The 21,798-nt window shown below is 49.1% G+C and overlaps 1 protein-coding gene across 7 annotated transcripts in view; it reads left to right on the forward strand.

Annotated features, from left to right (window-relative positions):
* The first annotated feature begins 3,696 nt into the window (after positions 1–3,696).
* Positions 3,697–21,798, forward strand: part of DOCK11 (dedicator of cytokinesis 11) — an 80,927-nt gene continuing 62,825 nt past the window's right edge. For all 7 annotated transcript variants that reach the window (XM_027645349.1, XM_027645343.1, XM_027645345.1 and 4 more), the window contains exon 1: positions 3,697–3,872. In XM_027645349.1, coding sequence (XP_027501150.1) covers positions 3,771–3,872 — 102 coding nt within the window. In that variant the 5' untranslated portion in view covers positions 3,697–3,770. The remainder of the gene's footprint in view (positions 3,873–21,798) is intronic.

Raw genomic sequence — 21,798 nt, forward strand, 5'->3', positions numbered from 1 at the left:
GTGGGGTCCAACCAGCTGCTCTTGCCATACCCAGCCTTGCACGGTGTCTATACCTGTCCTGGTGGCACACCTGGATGTCCCCTGAGCACACCAGGAGTGCTGGCTGGTGGTCTGTGCAGCTGAGGATATCATTTTCCCCTTGTTTTGGCAAGGAGGCACGAGCTGCACAAAAAGCATTGCTCAAGGAGTTCTTCACATGTGGACCTGGGGCAGTCTATGTCTTGGCTTTGCTGTCAAGAGAGGTAAGTGTGCAGATGTAATCATAAGGTATTTGGTTGTGGTTTTTTTTTTAATTTTGAAGTATTTGAAATACATTAAAATATCACAGTTGAATCTCAAAAAGAATTTTGAAACTGGGAAATGGCAGATGTAATGGCATTTATAATTCTCTCCCTGCCCAGCAAAAAAGCACATCTGAATCTGGGTTACTGAGTCCTGCAGGACACTCTCCAATGCCATAAAGCACTTGGTTAATCACCTGCTTAAGGCTGATCACACAGGTAAGTGCTTTCTGGGACAGGCCATTTGCAAGTGATTAAAAGGCCCACAGATAACCAGTGAAGGCAGTGAAAAATGGGATTATTGGCTAATAATATTAAGTGTCTTTTATCTTGGATGGCTTGTGAGAAATTAAGTCCTAAACCTGCCACTAACCCTTCAGCACCTCTGGGAGGTTTGCAGAGTTGGTCCTGGAGTCCCTTATATGTGGTTCCAGACCTTATATCTCTGTGAGCTGCACTGACAGATGTTAGTAAAAAAAAAAAAAGGTATTTTTCCTTGATGCATCCTCTGTGCTATAGCACTTCTGGTAAGTGGGAAGGATTCTACTATCAGACTAATACAGTGTCCTCTGCAAACTTTCTTTTCTTGTAGTTGGTGCTGTCCAGCAGATCTGGGGAGGAGGTGGCAAAAGAGCTGTTTCAGCCAGGTTGGCTGTACCTTCCAGTGCATATCCTCACTGAGCACTACAACCTGGTGCTGCTTTTCCCCCTCTGATCAGTCAGGCAGGTGTGGGATCAAAGTGACATCGAGGACCTCAAGTCTGTAGCCTCAATGAAGAGGTGGAAATGTTAGCACAGTTGAGTCTGTGAGTTCCCCATGGTAGACAGTGTTCAAGAAAGTTTGGTCATCTGAGGCAGTTTAACTCCTCAGCACCTCCAGAATGCCCATGTGTGTTCTTGGCTGCCTTTCTTCCCTGTAAAAAAGGAGATGAAAACTACAATCCTTGCAACTTTGGGCTTGTCCGTCGCAGCAGTGCTGTGGCTGCTGTCGTCTTGCCTTAACACTCCTTGTGCTTGAGACTCTTATTCTGATGTTTCTGATGTTCCCAAGAGGGAGTCACAGCTTTCTGCGAGCTGTTTTCATGTGATGTGTCCTTCCCATTGCTTCTATTTTCCTTTTGTTTTCATGCTTTGCTTCAAAAAACAGCTCCACTGTTCACTGGTCTTCCCTGGCTGCAGAGCTCAGTTGAGTAGGATGCTGATGGGCAGCTGATCAGATGCAGCCCCTGGTTGGCACCAAACCAAGCTCATAATCTTAGTAGGAACCCTTTGCTTCTGACTGGATAAAAAATGGGGTGGGTGCTTTAGGGAGGATTTTATTTCTTGTCAAGTGACTTGTCACAGCTCTCTTCTCCTCAGCCCCTGGACAAAGACTCTGGTTCTCAGAGCTGTTCCTAAATGTCTGGAAATGGCTCTGCCACAAGTGGTGACTCCAGTCATTGGTGCTGTGCTGGCTGTGGCAAACATCATGTTACCTGTCCCCTTGAGGCCAGGTGAATGAGACCTAACAATTTCATTTGCCAGTTCATTGCAGTGCAGTGTCTAGAGCTGTGTACTGTGGTGATCTGAAGTGGCTGGTAAAATCTCTCCCAAGAAAGATCATGGGTATGGGGATAAGGAACTGAACCTCAGTGCACCGCTGCTGGAATTGTGTGTCACAAAGGCTTTCACTTCTTAACTTAGGTTTTGAAAAGCTTTGTGGAAATGCAAATTCTCCAGCTCCTCAATCTTCTTTTTTTCTGCCCCTCATTTCATAGATATTTGATAATTAACAATAAACTTTTGGATTTGTTTTGCCTCTGGTGTAAAAAATCAGAGCAATGTTTCATATGAAATGGTGTCTGCTGCCTCTTCAGTGAACTGCTAAAAAGCAGAACAATAACTGGCTTGCATGCTTTAGAAGTCACAAATAACATTTTTGAATGGCTTGGATCATAATAGCTGTATTCATTACCTCCTACAGATTGGCTCCCATAATCAAAACAATTTCTCTATATGTTGTGTGACTTACAGCATGCTTATAATTCCAGTGAGATCCTTGTAGATAGTATTTAATCAGCCATATGGCACAATGTGTGTAAATTCCTCAAGCGTATGACTATATGGCAACTCTATTCAATTCAGCATCTTGCTGTGAAAATACAACAAAATGAAATAAGTAAAAAAAAAATTATAAGGCTTTAATGTACAAAACAAAGGATCAGTGGCTCTCTGTTGTAATTTCAGAATCACCATCCTTAAAAGCAGTGTACAATGACAATGTAACAAAGATTAGGAATTAAGTCCTAAGGAACCTTCTCTTAAATCCTTACTTCTTGCTTTTGCAGCTGGGCAAGCACAGGGGATTGTGGCCTCTCTCATCAAAGCACTTTCCTGTAGCAAACTCTATAGGTTGGAGATTTTCTGGTTTAATCCCTGATGGCAACTCAGCCCCAGCTGTTCCATCCCTTCCCCCCAGTGGGATGGGGGTGGGAGAATTGGAAGGGTAAAAGTGATACAACTCATGGGTTGAAATAAAGACAGTTCAATAGGTAAAACAAAGCCCCACACACAGGCAAAGCAAAACAAGGAATTAGTTCACCACTTCCCATGAGCAGGCAAGTGTTCAGGCATCCCTAGAAAAGGAGAGCTCCAGCAGCCGTGACTTAGGAAGCCACTCTGAAAGTCCCCACTTCCTCCTTCTGCCCCAGCTTTATACCAGGAATATGATGGCATGTGGTCTGGGATATCCTTTGGGTCAGCTGTTCTGGCTGTGTCCTCTCCCACCTCCTTGTTGCACTGGGCTGGGGTGAGGAGCAGAAAAGTCTTTGACTCTGTAAGGGCTGCTCAGCAGTAACGAAAACATCCTAGTTATCCACACCGTTTCCAGCACAAATCCAAAACACAGCCCCATACCAACTACCGTGGAGAAAATTAACTCTATCCCAGCCACAACCAGAACAGAGATGCTCAGTAAAAAGATCTTGCCCTGGATCCAGCTTAGCCTTGCAGGAACAGCCGGTAGAGCAGGGACGCACCTTGGGCAGAGCCACACGGAGACCACCCGCCCAAACGGACCGGTGTCCCATCCGGCACCGACCCTCCGCGGGGTATTGTTCTCAGTGTCCAGCCACTTCAGCCGGAGGCTGCTGCCCTCGGGTGAGCCCCGGCACCTGTGCCCTTGCCTGGGCAAACCGGGGCTGCGTCCGCGGAGCCCACCGGGGAGCATCCCCTGCGGTGAGCGGGGACACGGTCTGGCCGTGCCGGGCCGAGGCACTGCCCCAGCCCGGGGCTGTCCGTGTGTCCATGGCCGGCCCGGGGGCACCTGCGGCGGGGACAAAGCGGGGCCGGGCGGGGCGGGGCGAGCAGGGACCCTCCCGGTCCCGCCCCGCGGCTCCGCCCGCCCCGGCCCGGCCGCGCCCGCCGGCAGCGAGGGAGGGAAGCGGGGAGGTACCAGCCCGCGGATCGGATCGGCTCGCCTGGGTTTGGCTCGGCTCGGACCATGTCGCCATGTCGGAAGTGAGGAAGTTCACGAAGCGGCTCAGCAAGCCGGGCACGGCGGCCGAGCTGCGGCAGAGCGTGTCCGAGGCGGTGCGCAGCTCCTTCGTGCTGGTGAGCGCGGGCACAGCCCGGGCGGGGCCGCGCGTCCCGCTCGGAGCCCGGGGAAGGGGCAGAGCTGGGCAGGGGATGCGCCGATCGCGGGGAGAGGAAGAGGAAGGGGCTGGGCAGGGGCCGGAGAAGGGGCAGAGCTGGGTCGGCGCTGGGCAGAGCGGGGGATGCTCAGGGCGAGGCGGGGCAGGGTTTGGGAAGCGCTATGCGAGAGATGGGCGGGCGCGGCTGGGCAAGGCAGGGGATGGGGAAGGGATCCCTCTTTGGGATCCTCTCCGTGTGTTTGTGCCGTGCCATCCCACCTGCCGTCACCGCGCCCCTCAGCACCGCTCAAAGCTGAGAGGAGCGCAGGGAAGCGGCACTTTATCCACCTGGCGTGAGTTAGTGTCTGGGTGGTGCGAGCAAGAATTAACGGGAATCTGTCGGTGCAGGGCACTGAGCAAACAGGTAACAGAGCCCACCTTCCACAGGGTGCAGGCAGCGTGAAACTGGCACATAGATAGGGCAGGACTGAAGGGCACGGCCTGGCAAGGTGAGAGAGAGGCACGGGCTTTGGCGTAAGCCGGGAGCCCGCAATATCCCGGGAATCGCCCTCAAATGTCTGGGGTGAACATCACGTGCGTTATCCGATGGGTTTCATCCCCGCATGTGGGATGCTGCAGCAGGTTGTCTTTGTTGTGCTCGCAGCTGTGCAAACGTTAGCGCTGTGCCCTGGGAGGATGCCGGGGTCAGCTCACAGCTTCCCAGGGCTTTGTTGGATGGATTGCACTGGTGTTCATTGAATTACTCTAGCATGTAATCAACTTTGACCTTGACACTGATGGAAGGAAGGTTAGTCAATGGGATATGCAGAAAGTGCAGTACAAGTTCAGGGAATAATTCCTATTAGTTCTCTACTATTAGATTAAATGGCTTGTGCTGTTAAACAAATTGAGAGGTTTGAACAATCTTTTAAAAACAGAGTTTTCTTGAAAATTTACTGATTTCTAAAGCTGTAAAAAAGCCATGGTGATAATCCAGTCTGACTTCCTAGCGCTAGTTTTGCTTCCAATGTGCGGTTGTTCAGGGATCCTTATGGGCTTACATGTGATTTGCTTTCCCTCTTTCATCAACAATACACAGAGGCAAATGTTTTGTACAAGCTGATGGAACCTCTGATTAAAAATGAAATTGTGTGTATAGGACCAGAAGAGCTTTGTTATCCTACAGGCAAATGGTTACTTGGCACCTGTTCCAGGAAGCTCAGGGAGGGAAGGGGTGAGTGAGAGTGTCAGAAAGGGAAGGAATGGGTGGGACTGCAGATGAAGATAAATAAAATCTTGACAGGCACACGAAGAAGCTGTCAGAGTCCAGCATCCATCAGCAGCCAGTCTCTTTCTAGTGTTTCATTGCCCACACTGCCCCTGCCAACTTCTCTGTCTTTCTGGCAGGCAAACCCCCAGAGCTGCTGTGCTGCCTGGTGTGTTGGCAGCCAAGTGCCAAAGGAGGATGAGGGCAGGTGTCTCTGATCCCTAGGTCTTGGCAGACTTTCCTGCTTTTGGCAGTTCAATAGCAATGGATAAATCCCAGCACTTCTGCATCACTAGGAAGAGCCGTAAGACACTGCAGTGATCAAGGAGTGGGGACGGAGCTGGCACAAGGTTATAGGACTGTCTCAGATGGTGTTTTTGCCACCCTCAGTAATTAAGGTTAAGGTTCATGCTTTTCAGGTTGTTCCAAGAAAAGGTGGTTTCTCTCCATCTGTTAGTCCATTGTCCTGTGAGGAAGGGATGCCTGTGCACTGGTGTGCTGGCTGTTGGGAGGGTGCAGAGAGGATTCCGGGAAATGATGGTGGAGAGAGGGGGAGACTGAAAGCTTGTAGTTTCTGATCCTGATCCCAAGGTGAGGCTCTGTCTTGGTGCTGATGGTGCACATCCCCTACCCATCTGCCTCCTCCTTGCCATGGGCAGTGTGGGGGAGATCGAAGGGCCCAGCATCAGGAGTGTGCCAGCAGGCTGTGGTCCCAGCTGTGCCTCACCCTGAGGCAGTGCTGAGCTCACCAATGGCCCATGGATATGTGGGGAGCAGGGGCTGGTGCTTGGTGAGTGGACAGAGCAGGCTGGCACCATGTGGTGCTGTGTGTCCCACGAGCTGGGACTTTCTGAAGCAGACTGGAGTTGCACTAGAGACTTTGCCTGGCAGGATCCCATCCCCTTCCTGCAGCCTGGACACAGCAGGTCAATAAAAAGTCAATAAAAGTGTGTGAGTAGTTTAATGCTCTTCAGGCCCTGGGGGACACCCTGCCTGTCCCTCTGTGATCCTGTCAGGTGCCTTGTCTGTCTGCTTGCCTTGGGGCAATCTGGCTGAAAGCATGGGGATCTGTGGTGGTGAGCATGGATGCGATGAAGGAATGGGGAGCAGAACTAATGCTGCAGGTTCCAGAGCACACACCTTCATCCACAGGAGGAATGGGCACTATAGGGCTCTTTCAGTGTGTTGGTTGAGCTCAACACTTTGGGCATTCAGGGCACTCCTCGAGACAAGGAACTGTCTGGAGTAAGAAGACATTTGTAGTCAGTGAATGAAATACTCATAAATGAAAATATCTCAGTGAAGAAAGCTTTTAACATCATGGAAGTGGTCAGCCTATAGAGAGCCACAATTTGTGCATTAAAGGAGATGCATCCCAGCCAGGAGCGCCGTGCTCCTGCATGGCCAGCCTGAGCCAGAGTGATGTCTGCAACACTGCGTTTCCAAAAGTGCTGCCCTGCAGGTGCAGTGAAGCCTGTGTCATCTTATTTCTGTTCCTGGTTTTCCATTTATGACTCTCTAGTGCAAGGAGACTATTTATACTTCTCTTTGGTTTGCAGAGCTGGACTGAAGTTGGTGGGAGTTTGGTTGTTGACTTTGGCAGGGCTTTGCTCCTTTGTGCTTGTGAAAGGGAAGTGTTGGATATGGTGGTGGCTGGACATCAGCAGCGAGGGGAGGTTGTCCCTTTCCAAGGTGTCCTGGAGTACCTGTGTTCACCCACTGCCCTTTGGACCAGCTGCTAGGATGCAGTTAGAGCTGTTCCTGCCATGATCTAAACGGAGCTGTAACCTGGAGCTATAGTAGTGAAAGTAACAGGCTGTGTTGGGGAGCTGGGAAGCACTTTGGGCCCTGTGGGATGGATGGGGAAGGATGAAGTACAGTTCACTTTGGGCTCTGCTGCTGTTTCCAGTGTCCCAGCTGTCATTCTGGCCTTGCATCACATTCACAGACAGGCTGTGTAGGGGAGGTCTGGGCTCCGAGGAAAGAGTTCAGTGGGAATCCCTTGAAAGCAGACACAGCCCTGCAGAGCAGCATCAGGAGTGCCTGGGGTGCCTCAGGCAGCCGGGCTGTGTGGGAACCCGGGTTCTCTCTGTGCAGTTTCTTCCCAAAGCTGCAGGGCAGATTGTATCAATTTCAGCTTTGAATGCTCCCTGATGTGCGCTACTGATTACAGCTGGGGATGGAGTTTTGGCAGACTAATTGACAAACAAGGTCACTGTTTAAACAAACAAATTTAGTGAAAGCATTAGTTGGCAGGTGGGATAAATGACTTGCTAGAAGATAAAGGAAAATTTTAGGATTAGGTTAAAGAAAGGAGCAGTCAAAGCCCAAGTGTGATAACTTAAACCATTCTTAACCAAGAGATGACCTGCAACTTAAACTTTGGGGCACCAACAGTACAATACTGTGTTAGAAATGCAACTTCAGAGCTGAAATGCTGATGATACCTGGGAGAGGCACCTGGGCTAGAGCTCAGGAGAGCAGCCAGGGCCTTTGCCAGTGGAGGGACATGGGTGATTTTGGCTCAGATCTTCAATGCAATCTCCCTCCTCCCATGCTCTCCACACTGAGAGCTTTGTTGCTGAGTAATAATGGGAAAGTTGAGCAGCAGGGCAGGGGAACCCTGCTCCAAGTCACTGGCTGATGTGGGACCTGAGCAGTCACAGAGCTCAGACACTTGCCAGCAGGATGCACATGTGTGCTCAGGTGTGTGGTCCTCATTCCATCAGGAGGTGCCTGTGCACCTCTCCTTCGCTCCATGAAGTGCAGTGGGGCATCATAGAATTGAGCTGTTCAAGAGCACATGTGTGTGAGTGAGATCTCAAGTGTTGTGGCACTGACAGGACAATAGCAAAGGCTCTTCTTTCTGCCTCAGGATCAGATCAGCTGCACGTGGTCACTTGCTTCTGTGTGGTTGTAAGGCCAAAACTGAGACAGAGTCTCCCTGTGCCTCCCCTCTCTCTTTGGGAGTGATGTTCAGCAGTGGCTCAGCTCCTGCAAGGAGAGAGCTGTGTCTCAAGCCAGTTGCAAGTTTTCCAGAGGTGTCATCTTCTGTGTCGTGACAGAGAAATAAAATGTGTGGGAGACACGAGATCAGAGCAGCAAGCACTTGACAAAACTCAGATGATGCATTTTCCCACAGTGCTGCCAAACCTACTCATCTGGTGGCAATTTTAAGTCTCGCACAATTACTCTGATTTTCTTTAGATCAGTTCTATACAGATTAACTAAAGATGCATTTACTGCTTTGCCATAGAGATTTACAAAGGGTGCAGAGCCAGAGTATCTTATCTGAGAAGGAGCAGCTGCAAAGGATTTGCCCACACTGAGTGTCAGCCAGCCCAGTGGAGCATCTCCAGGCACCCCAGGGCACAGCTTGGTGGCACCCAGGCACACTCAGCTCTTGGCCACACCTCTGCCAGCACGGGAACTCCCAGCAATTGCAGTGTGGGAGAACCTCTACTTGCAAACAACTGCATCGATCCTTGCCATCCAGAGGTATCCAAGGCGAGTGTCTGCTCTCTGTGTTATGTGGTGCTGTGGGATGTGCTCCCTGAAACCTCACTGTGAGACGGGGTGGGCAGCGTGCCAGGAGGAGATGGGTTTTGTTTGATCCTGGCTGGGCTGGGTTCATATGGGTGGCTCAGTTTCAGTCAGTTATAAAAAGGAGATAAAAAGCACCTTAATAGTGATACTAAGAAGGTTTTGACTGGAGGCAAAAAGGCATTTTGTTCTTTCTGTGTTTTTTTTTTTTTTCAGCTTAAACTATATTATTAGCGCCTCAATTTATGCTCATGCAGAGGAAATCAGCTTTCTGCACACAGTCCTCTTTTAATAAGCTAAATTCACTTTGATCAATGTGAAGCCTGTTTATATGCAGCGTTTGTAGTGATCTTGGCGCTCAAGAGAGACACGGAATATATGCATGTTCCCCCCGGGGGTTGTCAACATGCTGTGTTTGCACAATTTACATAGAGAAAGAGACATATGAGCCATGGGAGGAAACTCTGCCCCTGTGTAAGTGGGTGGGAGCTTTGCAGTTGGTTTAGCCAGGGCAGGATTTGCCTACTGTGGCCGGGTGCCTCCAGAGCCGGCCACCACAGCTCGCTGGGGTGGCTTCTGTGGAAGTGTTTGCGGAGAGAACGTTGTTCACAGGGGCTTATTCAAGCAAATGCTTAAACGCATTCTTGGAATTAATCACATGCTTTCCTGACTTGGGGCTCATGTGCTGTAAGGGGCTGGATTTAGCCCAGTGCTGGCTGAGTGCCGTGGCATGGCCCTGGGCAACGTGTGCCAGGGAAGTGGCCGGGTTTGCTCCTGCCTGAGCTCACACCACTTGTGGAGTAGATGAGGGGCATGGGTTGGTGGAGAAGAGCAAGGCTCCAAGTGACCTCTGCAGCTATTTGTGGCCAAATCTCTGGCATATCTCCTACTGATACCCAGTCCCAAAGAGATGGGGCAATCCCTTGCTCCCCATGAATGCCTGTGTGCTGAGGAATGGCTGCCAGAGGATGAGCTCCAGTCAATGTATCCATTTCTCGAGGCTTTTGGAGTCAATGACAAGCTTTTGATGGACACTAAATCTTATCCTTCCTAAGTCATCATTTAAATGTGTGTCCTCCCACCCATTATAGGAAAAGCACTAGGAGAAGAACAAAGCATTCAGTCCTTATGTGTGTGTACCTCTTATCACATTTTGTTAGCTGGGGTTTTAGCACTTGCTGGGCTAGGCAGAGAGTGGTTTGTTGTGTGCCAAGGACAGTATCATAAAAGTGCAGGTGTCCCTGCACTGACAGCATCTGCCCCGACCCACCACTGTCAATGCAGTGAAACGCCTGGAACAGATGGTTGGTGGTGGTGCCTGCAGCTAATGCCAGCAATGCAGTGGGGATTTGGTGCACTCAGAATCCAGTGAGGGGGATGGCTCCTGGGCTTTATTTCAGCCTCTTCTGGTATCTGGAGATATTTGCAGATATCTCCCCCAAGGACCACGAGCATTTGAACCAGGACTGCCTGCTGTAGTGTATAGTGTAGTGTCCTTTTCTATATGCAGCTGGGTGGCTCTTTCATCATTTCACTTAGCCCTTTGCATGCTGATTTATTATATCTAATGATGCGAAAATGCACAAAGCTTTTGACATTTCTGTGGCCTGAGAATGCAAGTCACGGTCACACACAGCAGCTGAACAGCCAGGCATGGGGCACACGTGTGCTTCAGCATCCCTGGTTAATTGGCCTCCCCACTACTTCTTTGTCCAAGGAAGAAAAGAGTAGTTTCATATACCTTTGTGACCATTGCTGTTATCTTAAAAATGCTGGAATATGTTTCCCTGCCACCAACTCTTTCCATCTCTTTCATTCCCTTAAAAAGTACAAATCAAAGCTCTCCCTTTGCTGGCTCCTCTTTCCTTCAACACAGCCCTCACTTATCTTTACAGTTTTTCCCTGCCTCCCGCTGCTTCTCTAATGGGGTCAGGGCTGCTTCTTCCTGACCCCTTTCTCACCCCTCTCTCCTTTCTTGCTGAAATGCAGTTTCTTCTCTCCCTATTAATATCCCCTGTCACAGAGCTGTTCCTGGGGAGTGGTTGCATCTGGAAGGAGACCCTGTGTGTTTTGGTCCACAGTGCTCTCTCATCCTGCTTCTGGCTCCATGCTGGGTGACATCCTGTCTGCAGCCTGGTCTCTCTGTCCCCAGAGTGAGGACACTGCATGGGTGGGGCCAGAAAAATCTCCCCTGTGCAGTGTTAGGACCTGGTGATGTCAGGGTGCTGTACATTGCTCCGTAGCAGCCATACATGTACCTGTTTTGGCAGGAGTCAGGACCCTGGGATGTGGGCTGGATGGCAGTGTCTGTGTGAGGAGTGGGGCACATCTCCCAGAAGTCTGGAGGAAGCCACAGCTCAGGATGGAAGCTGACTCCATGTCTGCCAGGGCTCTATCAGGCTGCCAAGCCCATGGCTCTGTGGCTCAGTCCTTGGGGACATGGGGGTTAGCTGGAGCAGGGGCTCGAGGGAAGTGTTGTGCCAACCAGAAAGGGATGGAGGGGCATGGGGACATGAGAGGCTTGGAAGGAGCTGGGTTTGTGATAGGGGCAGGTAGAAGAGATATGGTTGGGAAAGGGAAAGGAAGTCTCCATCTCTTGGAGGGAGGTGATAGCACTGGCTGGGGTGGGCTGAATGCCTGCAGAGCTGGTGCTCAGGGAGGCAAACCCAGCTGCCAACAGACAACCACTTTCCATGGCAGTTTGGGGCTCCAGGAAAGTTGTGCTGGACTCAGACAGGTTTTCCACACAATTCTGCCTTTCCCTCTGTGCCTGGGGAGCCCTGAGCACTCCCTTGTCCTGTTGCATGATGCTGGAACTTGTATAGATGTCTGTACCTGAGGAAATGTTGAGGTGTTTCTGTTGACAGCAGCATTTTGTCTATGGGTGGGTTGAAGCCTCCCAGAGCCTGTCCCTCACAGAGCCCATCCACAGCCCCTCCTGCATTTGCTGGGGAGAACAGAGTTTAACTCTGCAGCTGCTGCAGCTGTTTGCACCTGTATCCAATGCCTGCAGCCAGAAAATGGAGCATAGATGAGGCTGAGACAAACAACTTCCTGAGCTGCTTAAACCACCGCTGACATCTTTGAGTTTGACTGCACTGCTGGGGTGTTTGCTGTGTTGCTGAGGCAACTCAAAACTATCTTGTAACTTCCTGCTCCGTTTTTCCCCAGTGTTGCTCTGTGGGCTTGAACAAGTCTCTTCACCCCGTTCCAGCTCGATGAGGAGTGTTCTGCCTCCTCGCCTTCGGGCAGCAGCTGCGCAGTTGGCTTGGCCCCATGTGCAAGTGGTTTCTTAGTGAAAAACAAGAGTTTAAGACAGACAGGAAAGGGAGGGGTTCTGCTTATGTGCCATTAATTGCTTTAAGATGTTCTGAAGCTGACTATTGTGGAACTGGATGCTAAATATAAAACTGATACTACATAAATAAATGATGAAATAGAAGTGACATCTGAAAAGCACTTCGGGATGTTCCAGTTAAGAATTTAAATAAATAACATGTATTGTTGTCATTGTAGTTACTATTTTCCTTTTTTAGCATGCCTGTGCTTACAGAATGTTTTGAGGAGACCTATCTGGCAGAACTTCAGCTGTCCCACAGAAATCAGTACCCTTTTGCCAGATTCTATCAACGCTATTATTTTTGGAGGAGAAAATCAAAGCTGTGACGTGTTTTCACATCTCATGCTCTGCGGCAGATGCTCGGTTGGATGCAGGTGCAGTTTGGCTGACGTAGAGCTGCTCTGATCCCTCCCTCTGCTCCTCAAGGGGAAGGGCTGGATGTGTGCCAGGATGTACCTGTGCAGGCAGGGACTCAGGACTTCAGGTGCTGTGTCTGGGGAGTGGAGACTGTAGGAGTCTGTACTGAGCTGACACTGGTGTCTGTCACACAGGAGCACTCAGAGGTCCTGAGGAAGGTCAAGCACAGGGGTATAGGATACCAAAAGCTATCTCAGATACTTGTCCTAAACCACTGCCTGTGCAAGAACAGTGCTGGCTCATGCCAGAGATGGGCCTTGCCCCCAGCTACCAACAGTGCTTTTCTGCTGACTCTGCACTTGTTCAAGGCATCATTTTTCAGAGGTGATGTGTGAAGATGAAGTGCAGGTGGGCTGGAGTGGCAGCACTGCCTTCTAGGCTGAGCCACTCACAATTGGGCTGTGAACTCTCACTGCTTCATTGCCATGCAGCTGCTTTCTGTTTCCTTTGCTTAAGTGATTATGCAAGAATCTCAAGCTTTCAGGAAAAAAACAGTGTTATTGGCCCTTGTGGCTGCAGAACTCAGCTTCAAAATGGGATCTGCTAAAGGCTGTGAAGTGTGGTATCCACTTCTGAGTAAGTGGAAGGGAAATGAAAAGTCATATGTTGATTATCCTGACTTCCTGTAATTTGTAAGCCAATCTGAAGATGCTTCAAGGGCTGAATTTCTTTTATTTGCTAGGCCTAATAATGACAGGTAAATATTTGCCTGTCTACACTGACATCAACTTTTTGACTGTTCATTCAAGCCTTCTCCAAGCTGATGTCTCACACTGATGCTGCACCACTCTCAAAGACAGTGCTGAAAACTGCAGGCACTTTGTCACTAGAGAACTGGGCATTACTCTGAAAAAGGAGACATCCAGGTTGCCAGAACCCAGTCTGCCATTTGCAGTGCTAAAATGAGGTTCTGCTGCCACCCAGGACCATCGGTGCAGGAGGGGAGAGGTGTGGGTTGGTTTGCACAGAACTTGAGTGGGGTGGAGGGAAGCATAGGAGAGGGGGCTGGCTTTTGCTCTGTGCTTTCAGATGGAAAGACTGAGTCATTTCCACTGCAAGTGTTTTCTTACAGGGTGCCAGGACTGTGCACCCATCCTCCCCTTGCCTACCACATGGCTTTTTATTTCTCTGAGAGCTCCTGTCAGACACAGCCTATCTCCATGTAATACAGAGCAGGGAAAGAGTGGGGTACAGCAGCCTTGTGCTGCTGGTACTTCATTTAGAGCTGGAGTGTGGCACAGACTGGCACATAACTCCTATATGGAGATAGGAGCATGGGGACTCTCACCCAGACCCCTGTCTCAAAAGATCCTTGGAAATTATGCACTTGCAGCTGTGTCTCCTGCTGTCCAGCTGCTGGGGTTCCTCTGCCACGTGTACCCATTTCTGGGTGACAAAGAGACAAAGTGAGCCCTGAAGTTTGCTTTGGGGGTGCTGAGGACCAGGTAAGGGAGAGTCTGCTTTCCTGGGCCACAGCTGGTGAAGCATTTGTTTCCAGGATAGGATGAGTACTGCAAGGAAAGAAGGTGCTGAGGTACCCTGCTGAAGGCATCACCTAACAACTGCTGGGGAGCCCACACTGCCTGAGGGAGGATCTGTTTGCTGCAGGGTGGGGAGAGCCTTTGGAGGCTTGGCATGCCACTAATCTGCTCCTGTCTTTTGGTCCAGCCTGTGCAAGTCTGTGTCCTGCTTTGCTCTTGGTGCTCAGGGCCACAAAACATCCATGTGCATCCACGTGCTGTGAGCATCCTTGCAAGTTATTTCTGCCAGCTGTACTCTGGGATGCAGGACCTGGGTGAGCAGGGAGTGGGGTGCAGCACAAGCTGTCCTGCAGCAGGCAGTGCCCGTGGGGCAGCTGGGGCCCTGGCAGTGGCACATCAGAGCTGTCAGGAGCTGTTTCAGGGGCTGCTCACCTGCTGTCCATGGAGGGCTATGCAGAGCATTGCTCTGAGCTATGTTGGCACCTGATCACTCCCTGTCAGGCTCCTTCTCCTCACCTCTTCCCTTCCTGATTGCCCATGGGGCTCCTCTCCTGTCTGTAGCACACACCTTCTCCACCATCCCTGGTCTCCCTGACTCCATCTCCTGCTTCTCCCAGCTACACAGCCCCAACCTTCACACAAGTCTTGCTTCCCATGACGTGGCCCCTGCACAGCTTCATCCCCAGGTGAGCAAAACCCACATTCCCTATCCCACCCACCCCTGTACCACCTTGGACCAGCTCCTGACATCCTTCTTTCTTCCTGCTTCCCCTGCTCCTCCTCCTTCTGGTGAGGTTTCCCTCCCTTTCCATTTCACAAGATGCTTCGTGTGTTTGCACGCCCACCTTACAGCCCGTCCCTCTTCCCTGTCCCAGGTGCAGATGTTTCTCCTGTGGTCTCTCAGTGTTTTGGTGTCTTCAGCACAGCCAGGATTCCTCTTGGGACTTTCCTCTTTGTCTATTTAACCTTCCTTCTCTCTGGCCAGTGTAAAAATAGTTTTGGCCTGCTCATACCCAGCTTTATCAACTATTTTTCATCCTTGTGGTTTTACCGTATCCTTTCTCTGCGCGTCTGCCACGTCCAGCCGCGTGCTGGGTTTGCAGCAGGCTCATGGACACAAGCTCCCCATCACCTGCTGAGAGCTGCCTCATTGCCTCCCTGCTGATTTCTTCCCAAAATGTGGCTTTGCTGAGAAGCCCACAAACCTCTTGGCAGCAGCAAGGCTGTGTCGTGTTGCGACTGCTGCCATATGTGCTGACTCACACTGTCTCCCTGCTTGCCCTTCCTCCCTGATGTCTGTTTCCATCTCTTCCCTTTCTCCTGTGCTTTTGAATGCAAACTTTTTGGGCACAGACTTTATTCTGGCTTTGCACAGGGTGGTTCCAGGTGCTGGATGGCCAAACCCGGCTTTTGCCACTTTTCGTTGTTGTTTCTTATGCCCAGGATCCTGGAATGATGAATTATCCATGACTCTCAGATTTTGTAGATGAAGCTCCACAGCCTTCCTGCAAGCTTGAGTGAGAGTGTGGAAATGGGATCAGATGGCAGTGCAGGAATTGGAGGTGGAAAAAGTGAACAATCACAAATGTGATTTCAAAAAAAAAAAAGAAAACCCTGAAAGACCACACAATTTGAGTTTGCCCTGACCTGATCTCTAAATCCCTGGCTGTGGAAGAGCTTTTCTATGGATAGAAATTGCTCAATTCCACATGCCCATACAGTTTACCAAGTGAATTTGCTCAGTTTCCAGGCATCCCTTTAATTCTCCCATGTACTGTAAGGTTTCATGAGCAAAATAAGAAAATAGGGAGTTCTCTCGCCTGTTTTTGAGGCATCCTCACATCTCCAGATTGCATATTGCAGTGGGAAGTGGTCCCTCTGCCCAGGGCTGTTTCCTGTCTCAGAAGTGATGTGACTTATAAGTGTGTCCAAAGGGTAGTTGTATGCTTCCATTTCCCCGCCCTCTTTAGCTTTTAATTCCCCATATTGACTTTTCCTCTTGTTTTCTGCTGTATTTCACCTAATTGGCCCTTTAGGATTTGTTTTAAAATTTGGGCTTTGCCTGGCTTTCCATGTCAGTGCACTACAGGTTTGCAATAGGTGAGGCAGCAAATAGGCTGTAGAATGGTCGCTAAAATTCAGGGAACTGTTGGGCACTCTGAGATATATATATGTATTTATGTGTACATTTAGATGTATGTGTGGCCTGTGCTATTTCCTCTTCTCTCTTCAGCTACTCTGAAGAACCAGCACTGTTAATATTCATCTCAGTTGTCTGTCTTGCTGCTTTGGAGTGGATGCACACACTGGTTAGGGCTTCATTTCTGAGGCTGTGAGAAAACACCACGTGTCAGGTGCTGCCGAACCCGCAAGTTTTTCAGTGGGAGGCAGGAGGAAGCGTTGCAGGGCTGTGTGAGTGTTTGTGCTGGCTGTTAGTGCCATGAGAAGTGAAAGTCGAGCCTGGTTCAGCTCTTGGGCTGGGCTTCCTCTGTGCAACAGATAACGTGTGCTGGCAGCCACCGCAGGGCTTGTGTCATTGCAAAGTGACCATCAAACCAGTTACAGTGGAGCCAAACCAGCTGGCTTTGCCATTTTCCTCTCTGGATGTTGCTTAAAATGAGAGACAGACTGAAAGGACTGAAAATAAAAAAGCTTTCTCATAGTTTTCCTTTGGCTGCTGTTTTAAAAAAAACATCTTTCTTTCACTCTCTGAACGTTCACATCACCTGGGTTATACCTGTTGTAATTCTGGGAGAAAAGGACCTCAGAAAAACATTAATCATATAACAAAGTGGCATGTTTGTATGGTATTCAAATGCAGAACACTAGAAGACAGGTGGCTACTGTTTTTAAGGCACTAAAAGTTTAAAATAGAAATGTTATTTCCGATACTTCCCCGCATGAACATCCCCAGCTGTCATCATGAGCCTTTGTTTATAAAGTAGATATGAGGAATTTTATAGGCTTTGTGAATGGATACAGAAAGGTGACAATTCAGTCTGACTTCTGAAGTTTCCCCCTCTTTGTTAATGGGTAATTCCCTTTGCTAAACTTTTCCTTTGCTCTCTCTCTCTGGTCGTTTCTATCCGGAGGGTTTTGGGATCGGGCTGTCAGAGGGCAGGGCACTGAGGACAAGGACCTCACTGGGGGTTTCCCTTGTGCCAGGCTCTTTGTGCTCGTGCTTGACCAAAGGCAGAGCCTTGCGTTGGTGTTTGTGGGCATGTTTCTGTTGAAGTCATTTCATTGAATTTCCTGTTAAAATGCCAGCCAAGTTGCTTGTGGTGGGGAGTCAATACTCCAATAGAAAGGCTGTTGTTCTGCCTGTGCTGTTGTCCAAGTGCAGCCTTGTGACCCAGCATGGATGGGGTCTCCAGCACAGGAGATGATCCTCTTCGTTGTGCTCCACATGGCCCCTGTTGGTGTGTTGGGCTCAAACCAGTGGTTTTTTTAAAGAGAGGCTTATGTGGGAAGGTGCACTGCTCTCCTGTTATCCTTGTTTAAAATCATGTTTATGTTTTACATGAGGTATTTCCCATGGGTCTTGCTTTTTATCCCAGCATAGTGAGCTGTGATGCTTTGGGCTGGAGCTGCTGCTGAGTGTGCTCGAGTGTTGCATCCACAGGAACCACAGGAGAGAGCAGCTCACTCCAACCTGCCAGTGCTGCTGTTCCACAGGAGGTCAGAGGAGCCTGAGGAGCATCACAGTGCCTGCCCTGGGTGAATATCTGCTGTGTGTGTGCCAGAGAGCACCGGATGCCTTTGACAGTGCTGCACGGTTTCTCCTGCAGAAATGGATTGATTTTGTTGCTGGACTGGCAGCATTTCTTTGTACTTCGGTATTGGCTTCCCCTGTGGAGGATTTTGTGGTTTCTAAGACTCTAATTACTTTAGTGTAATAGTTTTTCCTCTGCTTTCATAATGACTTTGGTGGGTGCCATCTGCTGTTGTGACAGCACTGGGCAGCTCAGTCTGAACCCGGGATGTTAGGAGGTGTGTGCTTCAACCAAGCTCTTCAGGAAAACTACTTTGAAATCTGATTTTCAGCATTTAATGCTTTAACTCCAGCCCCACTGGGCCAAAAGGCAAAAAGTATTTGGGATGGCTCCCTCCTTACTCCATAGGTCTGTTTGCAGGGACAGGAGCATGCCTGGCCCTGCTGGGCAAGCCTACACAGTTCAGGATGGATGGAGGAGTTTGTTTCCTTGATAGCAGGCAGGACACAGGCCATGTCCTTCTGTGAGCAACTTCTTTGCTAACAAATAGCTTGACCTGCATCTTTTGGCTTCTCTTTAGAGAGATTGCTGTGGTTCCTGTTGTGGCCTGTGACAGACTGGGTGGTGTGCTGGGTGTGTGACACTGAGCTGCAGGTGATGGAGGGCTGCTGTGTGCTGAGACAGGGAATCGGCACACCTTGGGTAAGGAGAGCTCTAGAGGAGAAGTGTCTGCCTGTGGATGCTGCAGAACCCATGTGGGTGACAGTGCACAACTTTCCTGGAGCTTCTTGGGTTATGACCTGTGTGTCACTGGTTTGTAGGATACAGATCACAGCACCAGCCTGCATGACACATTTTTTTTCCAATATTATTAAATTCACAAGACTGGAAGGGCTGTAGTGAGTTTTAAGGATTTTTTTTGAATCTGTGGTGGGCAGTGCTGTATGGGTTTTGGAACCTCTCATGTGAGGATGTGGGATCCTTTTCAGTCCTTATCCTTTAGTTGTCATTGAGTCCCATGAGGATGATGGCCAGGACTTTGTCTTGCTGGTGTCAAAGCTAGAGAAAAAGTGTTATTCAAAGCCCCAGCTTTTAAGAAGGACATCTTTAGAAACACAGTCCTAGTTCTTCCAGGACCATGTTGCAAAATAAAAAAGGACTAAAAATACTGTGTGATCAGAAGGCCTGAGTTCAGTGTTCCCAAAGCCACAGCACTGTGGAAGGTTCTTAGAGGGAATCGTATTTCCTGTTACAGCTGCTGCGGGGAGTGAGTTGAGAGGGAAGTTGATGTGAATGCTCATAGCACTGCTTTAACCCACTGATGCTGCTGAGTTTTGACAGGATTGCTGCAGTGATCAGCAGCAAGAGAGGTAAATTTGAGAGGTCAGCAGAGCCATACACCCAGTGGATGTATGGACTCCATGGGGTCCTGCCTGGTCTTGTGGGGAAGATGAGCCTTGGGGACACCTGACCCCAGACTTTCAAATAGATGTCCTGTTATTTCACATCAATTTGCAAAGCTTGGCAAACTTTCAGAAGTACATTGTGCTGTCCTGCATTAAGACCAGTGTTTCAGATGATTAACCAAATTCAATTAAGCATTTAATGAACATGAGACTAACTGAGAGTAAATGAGTTCCTTTTCTCTGTCTACCTGTTGGGTTTTTCAGAGTCCTGTTTTTCAGATGGGTTTTTTATTTTCCTATTAAATTCCCGTGCAGCTCAGGTCTTGGATGCAGGAGGAAGAAGTGCTCTATGTGTAGTGTGGCCAGCAGCATTTGCCACCCTGTTCCCAAATCCCCCACAGCTGAGGGAGCAGGCAGCAGTCCCTGGATGCTCTGGCACTGAGCATGGGCTCTCTGCCGACGGACCTTTGTCTTTCTCACTGGTAATCTGAGGCGTGTGAGGTTCTTTTCAGGACTGTGCCAGCAGTGAAGCAAAATTTTCAGAGAGCAACTAAAGGGAACTTTGTTTCAGGTATCTAAGCTAATCTGTGCTGGATTTCTGTAGCATGGAAAAAAGAAATTATGGATGCAAAACTGTCTGAGGCAGGAGTTTCCCCAGCCAAGAGTAGAAGCTTCTTTGTGGAAGGTGAGGGTTGGTCTCTTCTCCCAGGTAACAAACAATAGGACAAGAGGAAACAGACTGAAGGTGTACCAGGGGATGTTTAGATCTGATATTAGGAAAAATTTCTACATTGAAAGGGCGGTCAAGCATTGGAACAGGCTTCCCAGGGAAGTGGTGGAACCACCATATCTGGAAGTGTTAAAAACATGTGTAGATGTGGCACTTGGGGACATGATTTAGTGGTGGACCTGGTAGGACTGGGTTAGTGGTTGGACTTGGTGACCTTAGAGGTCTTTCCCAACCTTAATGATTCTGTGACAGCCAGCAGCAGGACAGAGCAGGTGCTCAGTGAATGGCTGTGCAGAAATTGCTCTGCCTGGAGGTTCACACAGGACCCAGGCATCCTTTACATGAGTAAAACTGGCCTTAATTGTACATAGGCTCTGTGCTGTCCCCTGTCAGAGAGATGCTTGGATGTCACTCTGCTGCTGGGATGCAGTGCTGGGAAACACAGCTTGAAAGGTACCTGCCTTGCATTTCTGAAGTGCTGTGGGGAAAAGCTTTCATTTTGATTTTGCTTTTTGGAATTATTAAAAGCACCAGTCATGCACCTGGGACAGAGGAATAGCCTCTGCTCAGTGGGGCTGGTCCTTTGGGTGAGAGAAGCTACAGGTGGCCTTTGCTGCTCCAGCCTAAAGGACTGTTCAGGTTTGGTGGAGATCCTGGATTTTTATTCTCTTCGTAGTACTTACCAGATATGGCAAAAATGGAAAGAATTTTTTTTTCTACAATTCTTTGGTTTTTTTTGTTTGTTTGGGTTCTTTTTGTTGTTGTTGTTGTTTAAAGGTGCTGGTATATGAGAAGATATCATTGTACAAAGATTTTCTGCAACATTTCAGAAAAAGATTAAAACAAGCTTAAAATATGACTGTCCCTAAATAGCTCCTGCCTGGGGCCATTACCCTCTCATGTGACAGCTGCCTCCCCAAAGTCCCAGCACCAACTTTGCTTCAACACAGGAGATGCTCAGTTGTCATTAAAGCAAAACCCTGGATCACATTTGCTGCAAAGACCTTGAAGACATTCATTACTGCATCCCAGAGCCTGAGGAGCCAAAGGCACAGGACAGAAACCTCTGGCTAGAAATGGTTTTGGAAGAGCAACCTTGATTTCTTGGCTTATCTCATGTCACAGAAAATATTGAGTTGTTTGTACTCTTGGTGGTGTGGCTGTTTACTCAGTGGTGTTAGATGATGCTGAGCCTTTTGTCCTCATTTTAGGCTCATTTTCTTAGGCTGCAGGTTGTGCTGAATCAGCAAGAGACCTTGTATTGGTCTTGTCTTTTGCTCTGGTCTATGTGAACAGTTCATCCCAGCAAAGCCATTCAACTGGCAGGTAAAGTTTGCTGCCCATAGGGAAGCATCCAGTGTTCCTCCTACGAGGGTGGAGAGTCCACACATGCCATTCTGCAAGGATGTCATCTCCAGAGGCACGTGGCATCACGCGCTGCTGGGAGGGGTTCATAAACACTGTCTGTGGCAGGGTCAGGCATCAGGATTTTGGTCAAGATTCAAAACAAGGCAGAGCTGATGTGTCAGAATTTGCTTCCTGTTTTCTTGTGACCATTCCTGTACAGAGTCATGGTTTGGCTTTTGGTGTGATGTTTGATTTTTCACAGTGCAATGCTGAGGGCCTGACTCTTGCTCATGAAATCTGAAGTCAGTCAGGGCAGCTGAGATGGCACTTGCCTACTTCAGAAGTTGTGTTTTTCTTATTTTTTTAAGTTTCATTTTTTGGACTTGTAACACATACAAAATGAGTGTAGTAATGAATGTAATGGAGCTCTCCTAGTAGATTTACTTTCGACTCCTGAGATTTTGGAGAAGTTCCTTTTGCTTCCCAGAAATGTGAGTGAGAACAAAACTAGGCTCCAGATTTTTCCAGCCTTTGGCTGTGTCTGAGGTGTGATTTATGGAGAGGGCTTTCCTGTCTTTCCAGAGGGATGCTGTTCTTCCTTCCATGGGGTGAGATTCCTGCTCTGGCAGTCGTAGCAGCAGGCCTGCTCTCATCCCGCCTGC

The sequence above is a fragment of the Corapipo altera genome, unplaced genomic scaffold (assembly GCF_003945725.1).
Source record: "Corapipo altera isolate COAL_440 unplaced genomic scaffold, ASM394572v1 65, whole genome shotgun sequence".
NCBI lineage: Eukaryota > Metazoa > Chordata > Aves > Passeriformes > Pipridae > Corapipo > Corapipo altera.